This window comes from Pyxicephalus adspersus, chromosome 1 (genome assembly GCF_032062135.1).
Source record: "Pyxicephalus adspersus chromosome 1, UCB_Pads_2.0, whole genome shotgun sequence".
NCBI lineage: Eukaryota > Metazoa > Chordata > Amphibia > Anura > Pyxicephalidae > Pyxicephalus > Pyxicephalus adspersus.
Genome location: NC_092858.1, coordinates 165,529,988 through 165,547,178, shown reverse-complemented (window position 1 = coordinate 165,547,178; position 17,191 = coordinate 165,529,988). Strand labels below are relative to the sequence as shown.

The following is a 17,191-nucleotide window of genomic DNA, read 5'->3' as shown; positions in this document are numbered from 1 at the left end:
ACGGAGAAAGCTCTAATCCGGCGCATAGCTGCCAAATATACCCCAAACTCACCATTTCCAGGGATGGACCCCGGGCCCAGAGGGTTTTTGTAAAAACTGACCGTCCAGAATCTATAGGAATACATTCATTATTATAAATTTTTTATGAGTGTTGTTGGTTTTGGTAAAATATCTGAACACTAAAATTTTGTATCCGCTATTTAGCAGTACTTCCTTGTTCCAAGTGGCAACTCAAGGCATGTCAGCTCTTTGACCTCTGTGTTGCCACCCTTTAATTTTCCATTAAGCCCCCTACAGGCATCTAATGGAAGTGATCTGTTGTGATCATTTCCAGTGATGGATAATTGAACAAGCACTGTACATAGAGCTCCGTTCTGTTCTATAGAGAGGGTGGGGGGGCGAGCTTGGCTGTCCTCGATTGAAATGCACCAGGGTCATTCCTATTTGCTTGTTCCTGATTGGTTGTTCATCAGTCTGCCATTGCAGTTTGATGAACAAAATCAGGGGACTGCTGTGGCTTCCTCTATAGAAGTGCACAGCAGTCATTCCCGATTGGTCCACTATGGCAGATTGATGAATGACATGGGGGGGGGGGCACTGTACACATGTGGGACGAACGCGGCAACATTTGGCTACTATTATCTGATGTGTGTATGCTACTGTACGTCTCCTATTATAGGTTTCCTTTAGGAGATGAATATTTGAAAGATCAGTAGAAAAGTCAATGTCTTGGTAATCTGTGAAGCCCAATTTTGGGCTCTAGGTCCCCCTGCCCCTTGGGACCCCCATCTGAAACACTCCCGACCTTATATCCTTCTTCCAATATCTCCAGGCCAATCATAAGACATGCTGGGTCTTCTTCTGCTCATGTGTTGGCCAATCCTTGCTGATGACATCAGCGCCTTTCTCTGCAGGTCACCTCATCGGCGCCCCCTCTGGGGCTGATCCCTCACCCACCTGCACTCACAGTTTGTCCTTAGTCTTCTGGGGTTATGAAAAGTCCCATAAGGATCATCCACTCCCACCTACCCACTGAGGGTATCTTGTGGTGAAGAAGGGGTACTGCAAGGGAACATTAACAGGGGCAGTTAGGATTTTTCAATACGGTATTATATATATATATATTTATATATTATACATATATAGTGATCTTTTATTCCCCCTTCAACCTCTGTGTGATTGCAGATTGTTTTTTTTTTTCATTTTTGTTTTTTGTTTTTTTTTTATCATTTGGTTAAAATTTTTGTTTTTTGGGTTTTTTTTTTATTGTTTGCTTTTCTTTTTATTGTTTTTTATCATTTAGTTTAAAATAAACAAACTACCCAAAGTTTGATCTTCCAAGTTAAAAAAAAAAACTATTAGCTGGCCACATTTTACATTGGCACAAACTTTGTTGCCAACCCTCCCCATCCCTTTTTCTGTTTTTTTTTTCTGCTACACTATGTTATTTCTCGCCATGTGTTATAAATTGATCCAATAACACAGAGAACTCAGAATCCAGCGGTGGGGGGAAGGGGGGGTACAAGAGCGCAGCACATATGTGGTGACAGCACAGGGCCCAGGGTCAGTCACACGAAAGCCGGAAACAGAAAGAAGAACAGAGAGCTGTAACAGAATGTCTTTTGTAATGCAGAAAAGGGAAGTATATTTATGGCACCAGCGTCCTGACACAAACAAGAGAGTATTTGAGGGCAGCCGGGAGGGGTGGGGGGACATTCAAATTTAGGACGGAGATAGGATTGTTATATGGGTGACAATATTGAGGCCGATAATAAAGCAATGCCAGCGTAGGGAACTGGGGCCATTGTGGGCAACTTGGTGCCCCAAGCACAACACCCATGGTGGCCCCCTTTCATGGGCCACTGCAGTCTTGCTTCATTTTCTTCCACTTTTTATACCATTATTTATTTAAATCCACTCTTTTAGACAGGTGCCACCCTTGTAAGATTTACCCTCACCAGGGGCCGATATAGGAAGGTGTAATATGCGCAAATGTAACATTGGCTCACTACCCTTTCCAGCCAACAGAGGGCTCCAAAGAAATTCTCCAGGAGCACCCCAGTTCTGCACAGGGCCCTCTGCTGGCCACATGCCTCACTGCTTTGGTGTTACATTTTGGTTTTCAAAATCAAAATAAAGAACGCCCCCATTTTTGCTGAGCAACTTTCGATCGTTTATGCTAAGCTCCCGCCTGGACGCAGATTTAATCACATTTAAATTTCTAGGGGTCTATTTATAAAAAAGTGAGTTTGACATTCACTGAAACATTCCCTGGTGTAAAATCATTTACTGGCATGGAAGGATTGCTATGCACCAAGGAATGTTTGAGTGAATGTCAGATTTGAATGTCTGTTTTAAAGTGATAATAAATAATAATGAGGCCGCCCCGGACTGGTCCTTGAGAGTGGCAGCTAGTCCTATGGTGTCCATCCGATGCGGGGAGGTAAGTGACAAGTTCCCCGTCTTTCATGTTCTTACAAAGAAGATATCAATCCAGGATTCAAAGGTTGAAAAAACAATCCAGCTTTTCTTTCTGCACATGAAGGAGACCTGACTTCACCTTGTTAATCAAAGCTGTGCCCTGGGGGGACGCTTACCCCCCCCAACCACCTACCCACCCCCACCAGGATCCTTCCCACCCCCTCAAGGTGACCTCATCCCTGCCAGTCTGAAGGTTGCATCTGATACAAGTCTGACTTCTTTAAGGTTGTAAAACAAACCGGCTCATCCTGAGATCATCACAGCTCTCTGGATTACCAGAAATTCCTCGCTCCCTCCTCACCCTGCCCTAGGAAACGTTAAAGGAACATTAGGACCCAAATACGGGGTGCAGATTCTGTTGGTTGGGTGGTGTTCACAAATGTCTGACACAGATCAGCCCTACACTGGATACAATGTTGCACTTCACTGGATACAATGTTGCAGTCAGAGTTCTGATTGGCTCACAGGAGATAAAAGGAAGCTAATAGAAAGACAGATTTAGGTTCTTATGCTTTTTTTATATTGAGCTGATGAGGAATAATGGGAAACTGTATATGGAAATGACAGGGCCTCTTTAGATGATGTAAGGTCTCCATTGGCTGTGGCTCTGTCCTCTTCTGGAATCTTTAAAATTAAAGTTTGATTGTTTTTAGGGGGTAGTGGGAATGTGGGATGGACTCATTGTCCCCAAAGTCCTCCGCTTACCATGGCAGGGGTCAGACTTACCAACCGGTGGAATTCATCCGGCCATCCAAATGACGGCACAAGGGGCTCCCGAAGAAGGAGAATGGGCCACAGCATTGTGGGAGTCCATTCAGAGTCTGTTCATTGGACCCAAATTCAGGGGGCGCACCTACCAGGGCTATATATGGAGAAGAACAAGAAGAGCACAGAATGGCCAATTTAATGGAAACCTAGCAGGATGGTGGTTAATGTGCCCCCTAGGTATTTCCCATCTAGACATGGTGCTGGTTCAGATATTGTGCCCGGCCGGCCCAGGACCCCCACCATCCTTACAAGTTTAGGGGACAGATCCACAAGCTTAAACAAACTCCACCATGCCAATACCCAACAATCTGATTGGCTCAGAGCTCTGCCCCTCCCAGTTCTGCTGCAGGGAGCTAATATAAAGACAGCTAGGGGTATTTCTCCTGGCTGTATTTACCCGCTTAAAAATGAATATTTTTGATCCTTTATTGCCCTTTCCATGTGATCTGTGTGTGATTGCAGATTTACATTTTCACTTTTACAAATGGAGGGTGTTAGGTGGATATTTTTGTCTGAGCACTCATTACCGGAATAGGCGTGGCCAGGAAATGCCAATATGTGCCAGCTGTCATGCCCTGTGCACGTCTCACACCTCGCACTGAGTAACTGATGACTGTGGCCCTTAGTCAGCCATGGATCAGCACCAGACAGCCCGGCCTCAGATTCTCATTTCAGGTGCAGCAGCCGAGGAAAGTCCATTGGGCAGAACTGAGCACATATTTACCCTCCTGCCATAGTGACAGCTCGGAGCAGTGATGCATGGAGGGATGGGGGGGCGCATGTTCTGCAGGGGGGGGGGTCACTGCCTGACAGTCAGAGCTGGAAACTTTCCACTTCAACTGCAAGGAAGGAGAAATCGTATTGGTGGCTGGGGATGGCACCTGCAGGGTCTGGGCACTGTGTGCATGGGGCCCCTATCAGGCTCAGGATAGACCCCACATGCCAGGTTACGTATAAAATATCAGGGCCCCCACTGTAATCATATTTTGGCAGGACTGCAGCCTCTTGTCATATGATGCCCTGTTGTATATAACTTCCAGGAACACCAGCTTTTTGTATCTGAGCCTGGTACCAAAAAATAACCTCCCCACCCCTACTCCAGTCTTCTCTCCCAATGTGCAGGGATGAATCTGCATGGGTCAGAGGTCGTCCCATGGAGGTGCACAGCTTTGGCACAAACTGGGAGGGTTAAGAGAATTGTCCTGCATGCTGGGAAATATCTGAGCTACCCATAGGGGGTGCTGTTAAATCAGCACAGGAAAAGGCCCCAGCTGAGAAGCTTCAATCTCCATTATTGCACCATTCATTGTACAGGCAGCAAAATCTGGACCTGAATAACAGAGGAATAATCTAGCAGAATGTGTCACTTCCTGTGGCCCCCTGGTGTCACCGGCCCCCCTCTCTGTTCTGCTTAATCTCAAACAGGAAGTTTCATATCCTCAATACACAGTGTCAGCTCACCTGAAACCTTCCACTTTCTATCAGCTTACTTTTATTTCTTATAAAGACTTCAAAAATACCTTTGACCCCGGCCAGGCCCCTAGCTGCAGCCCCCCTAGGCCAAAGTCATAGTCGCCGGCCACTAATATAGCAATGCAAATGTTCCATTAATTTATTGTTTAGCCGACATCCAGTGAATAATTTGCTGTTTGTGATTGGCCACTGGACAAAAGGAACGCATTTAAGTGCAGGGTGCTCTGAGAAGAGAAAAATTGCATTTTGGTTCAAATACATGCGTTAAAAAAATCGCATTTCTGCACATCAGCCCCTTGGCTTTAATGCGCATCAGCTCTGCTAGAATTTTAAATCCACAATATAGTGCCCAGCACAGGATTTCTTGCATCGGTCGGTGTCCAGCTCCTAGCTGCAGGCTACGCTCATTATTATCCCAGCTGCTGGGAATTGTTAGCAAGTTGCAGCCACATGAAACCAGCGGGATTGTGACATCTCTGTGATTGTGGGATTTGTCCTGGTGAGTAATGGCGCATAAATTGTGGCCTGAGGTCAGCAATGCTATTCATCACCTGCTGGGACTGCTGAGCATTGTGTGCTACATCCTCAGGCAGGGCTGCATGGAGGGAGCTCTGCTGCAGGAGACTCTTCCCTGCACTGCTCTGTCTGCATGGAGGGGCTGCCATCTAGTGGCCACAAAGACATATTACATCTGTATATTACTATTATTATTATTATTGTTGTTATTAATAAACAGGATTTTTATAGCGCCAACATATTATGCAGTGCTGTACACAAAAAAGGATAAAGAGGACCTGTAATGTATCTATTTAAATAAAGAGAACCTGTAATGTACTTCTATGCATAAAAATAAAGAGAACCTGTAATGTACTTCTATGCATAACAATAAAGAGAACCTATATAGTACTTCTATGCATATAAAAGAGGACCTGTAATGTAGTTACATATATAAAAAATTGACTTCGATTTTGCTTACAAAGAGCACTTGTGAAACAAAAGGGTCTGCATGAATTTGCAGAAGCTCCACCTTAATATTTGTCAATTGCTATGATAGTTGTGTCTATAGGGCAGACATAGCAGGAGAGTAGTACAAAAGAGGGGTTCTCCATTTATATTCCCCTCTTTCTCCACCTTGCACAGCGCCCGCGGCTCTCACCATCACCTGACTTCCACCTCTACTAACTCTTTGCTTTTTGTTTGCTTTTCTTCCTGCAGATACCAGACAAGTTCAGACATCTCCTTCATGGTCCTACGACCAGTCCTATCAGTACCTTGGATCCATCGCCACTCCATCCGTACACCCAGCTACACCCATCTCACCTGGACGAGCCAGCGGCATGTCTTCGCTCAGCGCAGAGATCTCCAGCCGATTATCAGGTACGACCCCAAGATCCCAGTTAAAGACTTTTCATTGCATACCAGCTGAAATGTCAAATCAGCCTGGCAGTGGGAGTGGTCTGTTTGGTCTGATGCTGGGCTTTCTTTTATAAGAAAGCCCAGCACCACCATCCTGATTTTTGCCAGAATTCAGTAGATCCCCTGACAGAGGTGCAGGTTCTGAATCAGCCAGTCCGTGACACACCTTGTCTGGGTGTCTTACCTGAGACTTGTTTGTTTTCTGCTCTTTGCACTGTGTGGCTGCCAAGCGATGCACTGACAGGCGGCTTTCATTAGCGCCGTGCTGATGACTCCATAAAGTGGTTTATCAGTCGAGTAAATCTTTTCGCTCTCCTGAGAACTTAGTGACAGCGGCGAAGCTCCTGCTTTGGCTTTGTCGCCGCTGACAGCTCGCATCTCACCACGGTGGCTGCATTTACGTAACTCAGCAAACCAGACAGAGATGAAAAAGTAATTATTGTTGTCTCATAGATTTGTCTGCTAAATATTTGCTGCTCATGAAAGAGATCACCGGCCAGGGGAAGGAGAATAATAAAGAGGACCTGTTATACAAAATATACTTTGCCAATTTTTTTTTTTTGTTTTATTTTATTTGTGCTTTGCATGTTGCCTTATAGAGAGCCAGATCTCCCACCAGCTCCCCCTCCTGGACATATGGTGATAATGCAATTGATAATTCCTTAATTCTGCACAGCCGGTTAAAGCTGAACACCGAGCAGTTTTTAAATACATCACAAAGATGTGATGTCTTCCCTTCCAATGGGTATTATGTTTGGCCAATCTTATATTTCCCACCGCCCCTCCATATTGCTCAAGTTCCTGACCCCATTTTTTTCAACTACAATTAAGCAATACAGCTGGGTCAGGGACACGCCCCCCACCTTGTGATTGGACAGTGAAGGAGCAGCATTTTCATATATATTATACATGATCTACATAATTCTTTGTCTAATATTTCATTTTGTGGTAATGCCAATAGCGGAGTAGTGAGAGGCTCTGTTGGGTTTTTATCGCTTGATGGATTTACCCCTTTTGTCCTGATGACCATTTTTTGGGGGAATAAAGTGAGGGAGAATCCAAAACTTTTGAGTGATCATCAAAATAGGGGGGATCTCCCCATGGGATTATTTTTTTAGTCTAGGAGGACATAGCAATACTTTGAGGGGATTTTCCCTCACTTCCTGTTGAGGACAGGAAGTGAGGCAGAAAAAAAAGAGAATTGTCCCCATTAGGACTGATCGTTTCATGTACAGGCTGACTCATTGGACCTGAATAAATAAAGCTGTCCATGACTATAGAAAGACTTTCATAGGAGAACCTAGGTGACCCACCACACATGGAATGGATCTGATCCAGGATTAAAACATTTTCCAAATAATAGGCAATCATTTTTAAGAAATCCATTTTAGGTTTGCTGGATCACCCACGTTCTCCCATGATAGTCTGTCCTTTTAGTCTTATTAATCAGGGTCATTATATACAGTACATGCAAAGTGCTGAGTAAAAAGTGCAGTGCCCACAGCAGCCAATCACAATCCATTTTCCAATGCCCCGGTTGAGCTTTTGCACTTCAGTATTTTCCCCAGAATGTTTTTAAGCTGAATGTGAAACTGTAGGCGGGTGGTGGCTCTGTATTGTGATCGAACTTTTCAGTAACCACCCAAAAATAGCCAGGTAGTGAAAAGTGCCGGGCGGAGCGCCCAACTAAAAGGGGCCGGGGAGAACACTGCTCCTTGGCTTCTGATTGGTTCATTGTACTTTTGGACATCCATTGTTTGATGAAAGCTGACCGGACCTTTAACTTCTGTTCATTTTTCTGTTTCAGGTGCCTCAGACCTGACGGCATTCAGCGACCCCCGTGTTGGAATCGATCGCCAGTTCTCTGCCCTCCCGTCCATTTCAGACCCTCGTATGCACTATCCAGGGGCGTTCACCTACACCCCCACACCGGTTACATCAGGAATTGGTATCGGCATGTCCGCCATGAACACTGCTACAAGGTACCACACCTACTTACCACCGCCCTACCCAGGATCTTCTCAGGCTCAAGGTGGACCCTTCCAGACCAGCTCCCCCTCGTACCATCTCTATTACGGAACACCGGCTGGATCATACCAATTTTCAATGATGTCGGGGGGAGACAGGTCACCTCCTCGTATCCTCCCTCCTTGCACTAATGCTTCCACGGGGTCGGCTCTCCTAAACCCAAACCTACCCAACCAAAGCGACGTGGTGGAAACGGAAGGAAGCCACAGCAACTCGCCCACCAACATGGGCACCACGGCACGTCTGGAAGAAGCGGTCTGGAGGCCATATTGAAGGGAAATAAAGGGGTGAAGTGTGTGACATTTACATGTGAAGCCCCTTCAGTACCTGGAAATACCAGGGGGGGGCACTGTAAAACTATAAACTGAGGATGGACCTGATCTCAGAATGCTGTGAAATCACCTGGCAAAGACGTGAAATTATTTCATACATCAGATTTATGTTTTCAGCAGTACAGCTGAGCGACTTTGCAAAACTGGGCAACTTTATTCTGCAGAGTTTGGAAGGACCATCGGATATTCTCGGTCAGCCAAATGTATTTTTTAAGTTTATTTTTTTTTCTTAATTTAATAACTGGTCAAAAAAAAAAAAAAAAAAGATTTAAAGGCAGGGAATCTCACCCTAAATTATTTGAACTGCATACTTTGAAAAAAAAAAACCTTCCCATGCTTCTGTTACATTGTACATTGAAACGCTTTGTAAAAAAAAAACAAAAAAAAGGAAAAAAAAATGCGCCCGTTTGTTTTTGTTTTACCTTTTTTGGCACCTTAAGCCTTCTCTGTGCGTTCTTTTTATTGCTTTCAGGTATCATTTACATTTTTTTAAAGTTTTGCATTGACTTTTTTATGTTTTTTATATTTTGGGCAATGACATGCAATTGTTTGAATTATAGCACCCTCTTGAGGCGTGCTTGTTTTATTTAAATATGTGTTGTATTCAGGGTTGTTCTTTTGCTTGTATTATCCCGGATGTACAAGAAAATTGTTTACATGTTGTGTGATGGGAAAGTCGCCTGTCCTGAATTTTTTTCACATTTATTTGTTCTCCCAGAAGACAGCGCTGGCATAAAGGATTGCTGACCGGGTGAAAAATGGGATGAGAGACAGCGTGAGGACTTATAGCAAGGATAGCAGTACCCAAATTATCTTTTTTATTTAATTTTCAGATAAAACAATATAAAACATAGATAACCTTATTTAATAAAGCAATAGTAAGGGCAATTGCAGTCACCCACTGCAGCCAATCAGATTGCAGCTTCCACTAGTTAAGACATTTCCTCTAGTTGATTGCTGTTCTTTGCCACAGTTGCTTGCCTGCAAAGCTGTACAGAATAAGTTGAGGGGATTCCGTAACATCGAAGGAGGGCCTAGAAAATTTAAACTTTTAAAGAAAAATAATCCCAAAACCCCATTTACTTTAAAAAATGCATGCCAAAAGCATCCATAGATCTGCGGATACCAGTGGCTGATTTTGTATGCATTTCCTGACTAATTCAGTAAAAGTCTAGGTTGGCCCCGCCCATTGAGTCTCCCTGTCAATCCTTTAATGGACATTAGGGGGCTCTGTATCTCTATTTCTGAAATGGGCTTTTCCCTTCTATCCCAGTAACACCCATCACCTAGACAGGGCAGTAGGTGAAATCTCACCCAATAGAGAAAAAAGATGCAGTAATTCAGGCAACATTATACCCATCTTCCTCTGTTCTAAATTAAAGTATTTCTATTACTGCCAGCAGATTTATCCTCCTATATGAGGTGTCCCTGCTATCCAAAAATAAAATAGATGGACAAGACCATGCAAAATTTTAATGTCGATTGATATAAAACATTTTTGATCTTTGAATTAGTTTAATAAGAATGCAATAAAAGGGAAGATTACATTGGGATGTTTTTATAAATTATAGCACAGCTGTGCACTTTGACAATTGGCCACTAGATGGCAGAATAAGTCATTGTTACAATGATTGAAATTCTCCTATTAGTAAATTTCAGATGAAAGGACAGGGGAATCGTTTTTAAATAGACCCACTTGTAATGCCATGATATGGATACAATGTATCCAGGCCAATCCACTAGGCAGGTAGATTTAATTTAGCCCAACGTTCAATGCTGTTGGCTGAAACCATTTTTTAGGAATCCAATCATCATATAGATAGATCTATAGTAATGGGTATTAACCAATCAGAAAACAGTTTCAGTTATTTGTAGCAGATGATTTATGGTTGGCTGCAGGAGTGGATTTCAATTTTGTCTTCCCCACCACCTGGCCATTTTTACTGCCCTGAAATATTAAAGTACCACTGTATGTATGATCTTCCTTTTACCTGCCTATTCTCCTAAAGAGAACCTTCCACTTATCACATGAGTGATATGCTTAGCAGTCCATGAAGCCCAGCGCTGTCTTTCTCGCACCCCAAGCGCTCCAATTCTTCCATTCTTACATTTTTGGATTCGGAAGCCTGGTTGTTCCTTCTGAATTTTAACAGCTGCCCCCTGCTGGATGTACTGCAAAATTGGTATACTGCAGGTAAACTCTCCTAAAGCCCCTAGGGCAGCATTTCTCAACTATTTTAAGATGGGGGACTTTTAAAAAAAACTCTCAGTTTTCTATAATTACTATATCCACAACAAATTAGCATGGTGGTCAGTGTGAAAATGCTCCGGACATTAATGGGAGGTTGTCACCATTATAGCAAAAAAGATCATTGGGGTCACTTAAACTGACCTGAGAGGCACAAATTGCTGAAGGAACCCCTAGCAACCTCTGAAGGTACCCTGGTTGAGAAAAACTGCCCTGGGGTATTCATATCACACACATCATCCCAGGAGATCTATGGAAAGTCTTCCTGCATGAGTAGCACATTGCCACCAGGGGGCAGACAAGAGCTATGTAATCCCAATTTTAGCAAGGAATGGGGAATGGGAGGGAGCAACAAATGTGTATCAGGGATGGGGGGAGAAAATCAGTGAGAGATCCGCTTTAAATAAGGGATGTGTTATTTATCTTTGTATCTTGTTTTTATTTCATGATTGACCTTTATGCCAAATCTGGTGCCATCGCATGTAATATGTGATCTGAAAAAAATCATTTCAATGTTATTTCCTTGAAGCAATTTTTAAAGGTCTTAATGGCACTGACTGAAAACATTGTAAATTGCAGGATTCTATAAATATATATGAAATAATAATAAAAAAATATTTAAATGAACTTATTGCAGATCAACTCTGAAGAATATTTTAAAGCAAACCTTCAGATCAGTGTTTGATATAAAAATAATGATGAATGCAAAAAAAAATAATAAAAAATGGCTGCAGGCAGCACAAACTGGCTTATTTAAAAAAAAGCAAAGAAATTGTTTTGTTTAGTATTTTTTACAGGATGTATATAAATATTTGAATATATTTTTCGGCTTATTTGTATTTCTACACTGCAGTTGCACTTTGGTAAAAAAAAAAAAAAGTGTACAATGAAACTATTGATAAGGAAATAAAAAAATGGGAAAATAACAGAGGCCTAAAGGAGACCTCTAGAAGATTCACTTTTACTATTTACTAAAGGAGGCTGTTCAGGGATTCTCAGCTCCTGGTCCGTCTACAGGAGCGTTGAGGGCTTTATAAGGTCTGAGCCCTTGTCGGAAAAGTGCAATGGACACAGAAATTTTTATGATCACATTTATTAGCTATTTTATTTAGGAACAAGCCAACTTAGATAAAGCCTTCGCCCAACTCCTGTTTCAATAAAGGGTCATTCACCCCCTTAAAAATAATGTTATAAGTACCAGAGAAGCTTCCTGGGCTCCGCCAACTCCTGGCTTCTTCCATACTCTCAGCTTTAATTCCAGGCTTTGTTCCTGACCTCGGGAATGTTTTCAGTGTCCTAGCTTCAGTTTTCCCAAATTTCTAAAATCAATGTTGTTGGTAGGATTGACCCATTAATAAGCCATGGACTGTCAATCACTGAACCAGATCCTTTTGAGCAAATGGCCTGTAAACATATGTGAAATATTCAAATAAATCTCCAATACAAGCTCCTCTAGAAGCTCACAGTCCACGCTGGCAGTGAAAGGGTTACAAGCAACACTGCTTCTATTTGGTGGCTTATAGTGTGTCCTGCTGTGCAGCAGATTTGTCACTAGGTGGCAGCAGAGCTCCACATTTTCTTAGTATTTCTACATTTGTTTTCTTCCATGTAACAGACTTGGGTGTTACTTGTGATAAAACTTGTTGAAGAATGACATTTTTATTTGTGCTAGGAAATTGTAACAGTATTTTCTTTTGAGATTTTATTTCTGTGATTTCTACAGTTTTTTTTACAGCCAAAAGGGCAGGGAAGGGTTAAAACTCCCCACTAGGAAGATTTACACTTTCTTTTGTTCCTTATGACCACTGTCACTGAGACCAAAAGGGAGGAAGTATCCAAAATGTGGGGCTGTCCCCAGAAAAAGGGGAAGAAGAATCCTTGCAATGGGGTCATTGACAACTAAGAGTGTTTCCCCTTTCTTCTATTTCTAAGTATAAATTAGGGGGTGGTGGAAAATGTATGTAAATTAAATTGCATTTAAAACTGTCCCGGGTACATATACAATGCAATATGTGAAATCTACATGGCTCTGCAGCTTATTGCATTGTGCAAGCCCAACAAGGCTACAGGGAGGTGCAGGTGTACTTGCAGGTGTATGAGTATACAATGTAACAACTTAATGTATTTCCTATTTTCCCTCCCTAGATACATTGTGTAGGCGTGGCTTGTCTAACAAGGGCCTGCCCCTGCAGTTCTATACAGGAGCCTTAGCAGCCAATAGAAACTTTCATTTTAAATAGAAGTGGGTGGAGATGTTTCAGTGGGTGTGGTTTAGGCACAAGTGAGACAAGAAGCATATAAACACTTGTTATTCCCAACTTTTCAACTCACTTATTCTTAGTCAATTTTTACAATTTTATCTTTAAAAATTATCATTTTTCAGCTTCAGAACCCTGAATTGCAACCTTACCGATACCTAAGGCTGGATTCATAGTAGGAACATTTCATTTAATGATATTGCATGTTAAAATGCAATGCACTGACATTCCCAAAACACATTTGCCAGGAAAGCGCAGGTGCCAAAATAATGCTGATTGCAAGGGTTAATATCAGAAAGAATTCTGATTGGCTGAGAGTTTAGTGATGCCAAACTGCCCCTAACAATCACCAGTCAATCAGAATGTTATCTGATAGTTAGCAGCATTATTTTGGCACTTGTTTGCAGAAGTAAAGTCCATGTCCCAGGGACCTGCTATGTTTTGCTGGATATGTGTGCACTGCATTGTGCTGAGCTGTAATGTATTAAAATACAGCATCCACCATGATTGCCCAGCTCTGAAAATCATTGCTTTGCATGTGTTCTTGTGCTGGAATACATTGCTAAGCCCCAGCCAAACGCATCCCAGTGGCATGCTAAAACAGCTGCAAAGTGAATCAGCCTTACAGAGTGAATCAGAAGGTTGGATGCATTGTTGCATGATTTCTAACACACATTGCAATGCAATTTTTAATATCAGTTATTATTAATATTTTTATTAAACAGGATTTATATATCGCCAACTTATTACACAGCACTGTACATTAAATAGGGGTTACAAATGACAGACAGATACAGACAGTGACACAGGAGGAGGAGAGGACCCTGCCCCGAAGAGCTTACAATCTAAGAGGCAGGGGAGAAACTATATACCAGACATTGATGCACATTGTGGCACATTTGCGGCGACTTCTTTCTGTGGAAAACGTATTCAGCACAAATGAATAAGAGTGAATCAAGGCAACTTCCCAAAATATATTGTTTATATCTTCTTTTCAAAGTGCTAATTGATTGAACATCAGAGCCATTCTCCCGGAACAAGAATTCCTGACCTCATTCACATTGCACGTGTTTCCATAGTGTTCCATCCTAAGCTTTTATTGCTCGGAATCTTTTTATTTAAAACATGCCTGTAAAAATGTCCGGCTGAAATATGTTTCATTTACTAAAGCAGCCGAGCAACCAAACACCCGGTTGTATTACACGTCTTACGTACCTAAGGGGGTCGTTCTGTCCAGCCAGTCTTGTGATTGACACATATCAGCCACATGGAGATCGGTAGGAAACTTTAAATCAGTTTTGCAGATTCCTGTATCCATTGCCTACTCATATGATTGGTTCATTGTATAGGCAGGTGACACAGGGAGTGGCAAAGGTGAAACAGGTAATGAGTGTGTCTGGCATGCTGACCTGTGCAAATGGCAAAAGTAGCTGGACTGAATTGCAAATCCATTGGCAGCACCATTGGCAGCAGAGTCCCAGGTTCCAATCTTGGCAAGGAAACTATCTGCATGGAGTTTGCAGGTTCTCCCCATGTTTCCTGCAGGTACTCTGGTTTCCTCCCACATTCCAAAAACATGCCGTTAGGTTAATTGGCTTCTCCCCAAAAATTGGCCTTAGACTGTATTAATGACATATGACTATGGTAGGGATATTAGGTTGTGAGGTTTTTTGAGGGACAGCTAGTGACATGACTAAGGACTTTGTACAGCGCTGCGTAATATGTCAGAGCTATATGAATACTGTGTAATATTATTATTAATAATAAAACCAGCTATATATATATATTCATTAGAAGCTCCTGCCTGCATCTTGGCTTCATGCACACTGAAAGACATAACTTTTTTCATTACCCCTGCAGACATCTTTCATCCAAAAATTGCAGCATTTCCGGTCATCATTCTGTGACTGGAGAAATAATTTATCTTTTTATAATTGTATTTATATTCCTGTAAATATAATTCTATTTTTTTTTTTGGGCATGAGATTCCTGATGCTTTTTAAAGAAACGGCTTTACAGACTTTTTGCAGAATGTTTGCCTTGCCTGGAAATAAGAAAACTGAATTGAGATTTATATTGGGTTTGTTTCATTTTGGTTTCTTGTTCACTTTTATATTCAGCTTGAGGAGCATGGAAATGTTTAACTCTTTCCTATAGGAGAAGTTAAAGATTAACGAAAAGTAAAGACGTCACAGGTCGCTGCAATGAGGACTTTGTGTAAGGCGATGGGCGTATGTTCAATGTTTGCAGTTTCATTGTCCAAATAAACGTAAAAAAAACAAATGTTGTCATTTGATTGATGTGTGATGGTGGAAAGGAGGGGTAATAGTAATAGTAGTTTACACTATAACGATGTGTGAATATGCATCCATTTATCAATGGATTCTCAATGGGTGAAACATTGCACCTTCAATGGAGTGCACTTTAAAGCTGTTGCACTTTGCGGTGCGCTAAATCACTGCAAATGGCCAGCGTGTCTTAAGCTGCATTCCATTATCCGAATCAAATATTGGCGTGGCTTTATTGAAAGCTAAATCAGCCCACATAAAATCATACTTTGCATATCTGGATACTTCAAACCTGGTTGGATTTTGGTTTTATGTCTGAGAGATCAGCGCTTTGTAACCAATCACTGGTGGAACATTATTTCTGCATCAAGGGGCAAATATCTACTTACACTTTATATTGCTGACACATTCATACTAATAATAGTTTATTTTATATTATAGATTGTTTTCCTATATTCATATGTATAGTAAACTGCTCCAGCTGTGGGCTCATCACTGCTCACCATAGTTTGTTCTTCATAGTGTATTATTCTTACACCTCCAGCATTGTGCGGGACAGTTTGCCTGCTTGGTTTCGGGTGTAGTACACTTTACAAGCTTGTGACCCGGAGCAAAGCACCCCTATAATAGATCTTGCTGATAGGAATGCCAAATGTGGTGTGGAGGCCCCTTGCAGCACTTGTTACCAGTTGACAAATTCAAATATTGGCCCTGATTTATTAAAGCTTTCCAAGGCTGGAGATGATAGAGTAGAGGATCAGACATCAGTGGATCCAACAAACCTGGTGTGCATTTCCTAAAAGTCAATTGCTATTTATAATAAAATGTTTTCAATCCTAGACCAAATTTATTACAGGTTTGCTGGATCACCCAGGTTCATTGATGAAAGTGTATCTTCTCTAGCCTTGGAGAGCTAGCAAGGCTCAATGTAGCAAGGGAAACATGCTTTACATTATCTTATCTCTGTAGCCAGGAACTCTCTTGTTTTTATCTGGAAACTGACCAATCGATTTGAAAAAAATTCTAAGACACTCACAGAACTTATGATGGGCCACTCACCCGGGGGTTCAGTTAGATTCATGAGCTGAAAAGTGGTTGGATCATAACCCTTGCAAATACAAATAGTAGAGTAATAGTAAAGTGCCAGCAACACTCATGTGATATCCAATGAATGTAAATGTATGTCCCAAAATTTGCTTTCTTTGTATCCTCTGGTAGGCTCCTGGCCCCTCTGCCTTACAAACGAATGCCACTGTGCCAGGAAGCCTATGCCTTCTGGTGGCCCTCCTTTACATCGGTGGGCCCATAGTCTGATCCTGCACTGGTGCTGCAGCAAAAGTTACAAAAGTACAAACATTTAGAACATGAACACAATACAGTATTTATTCTAATGTAAAAAAAATCAAGTTGTTGCAGTCTACGTTTACCCCATAAAGCACCGCACAATCAATGATTGCACTCATAGGATCAGAATATACACAAGATGTAAATCAGTGTGTGATATCAGTGCAGCGTCCTGAGCGGTGTGTGACGTCATGGGCTGCCCTGCTCATTACAGATTGTGGTGTTTACCGAGGTTTACGGCCAAAAGAACTGCTCAAGGTGACATTTTCCCGACCAAATGGATTGCCGCAGGACTGCCAAGACAATAGTTCTGCCTCAAATAAAGGGAAAGATTCACATTGTGACGGCGAATAATCCCCGCCGTCAATTTTTGTTGTTCTTCCTAACAGTGTTTATATCTTATATTGGTGCTTTATACACAGAATTGTTGATAATGGTCAGTTGGTGTCATGGTGTACATCAGTGGTCCCCAACCTTTTGCATGTCACAGACCACTAAATGAAGAGAGACACAACCCACCCACCTCCCTAAGCCTGCGTTGTCTCTGGGACACGT

General features: G+C 42.0%; 1 protein-coding gene across 2 annotated transcripts in view; it reads left to right on the top strand.

Moving 5' to 3' along the window:
• The window catches only part of RUNX1 (RUNX family transcription factor 1), a 163,537-nt gene extending 151,970 nt beyond the window's left edge, over positions 1-11,567 (top strand). For both annotated transcript variants that reach the window (XM_072398272.1, XM_072398271.1), the window contains 2 exons: positions 5,938-6,099; positions 7,946-11,567. In XM_072398272.1, coding sequence (XP_072254373.1) covers positions 5,938-6,099; positions 7,946-8,439 — 656 coding nt within the window. In that variant the 3' untranslated portion in view covers positions 8,440-11,567. The remainder of the gene's footprint in view (positions 1-5,937; positions 6,100-7,945) is intronic.
• Positions 11,568-17,191: the final 5,624 nt, after the last annotated feature.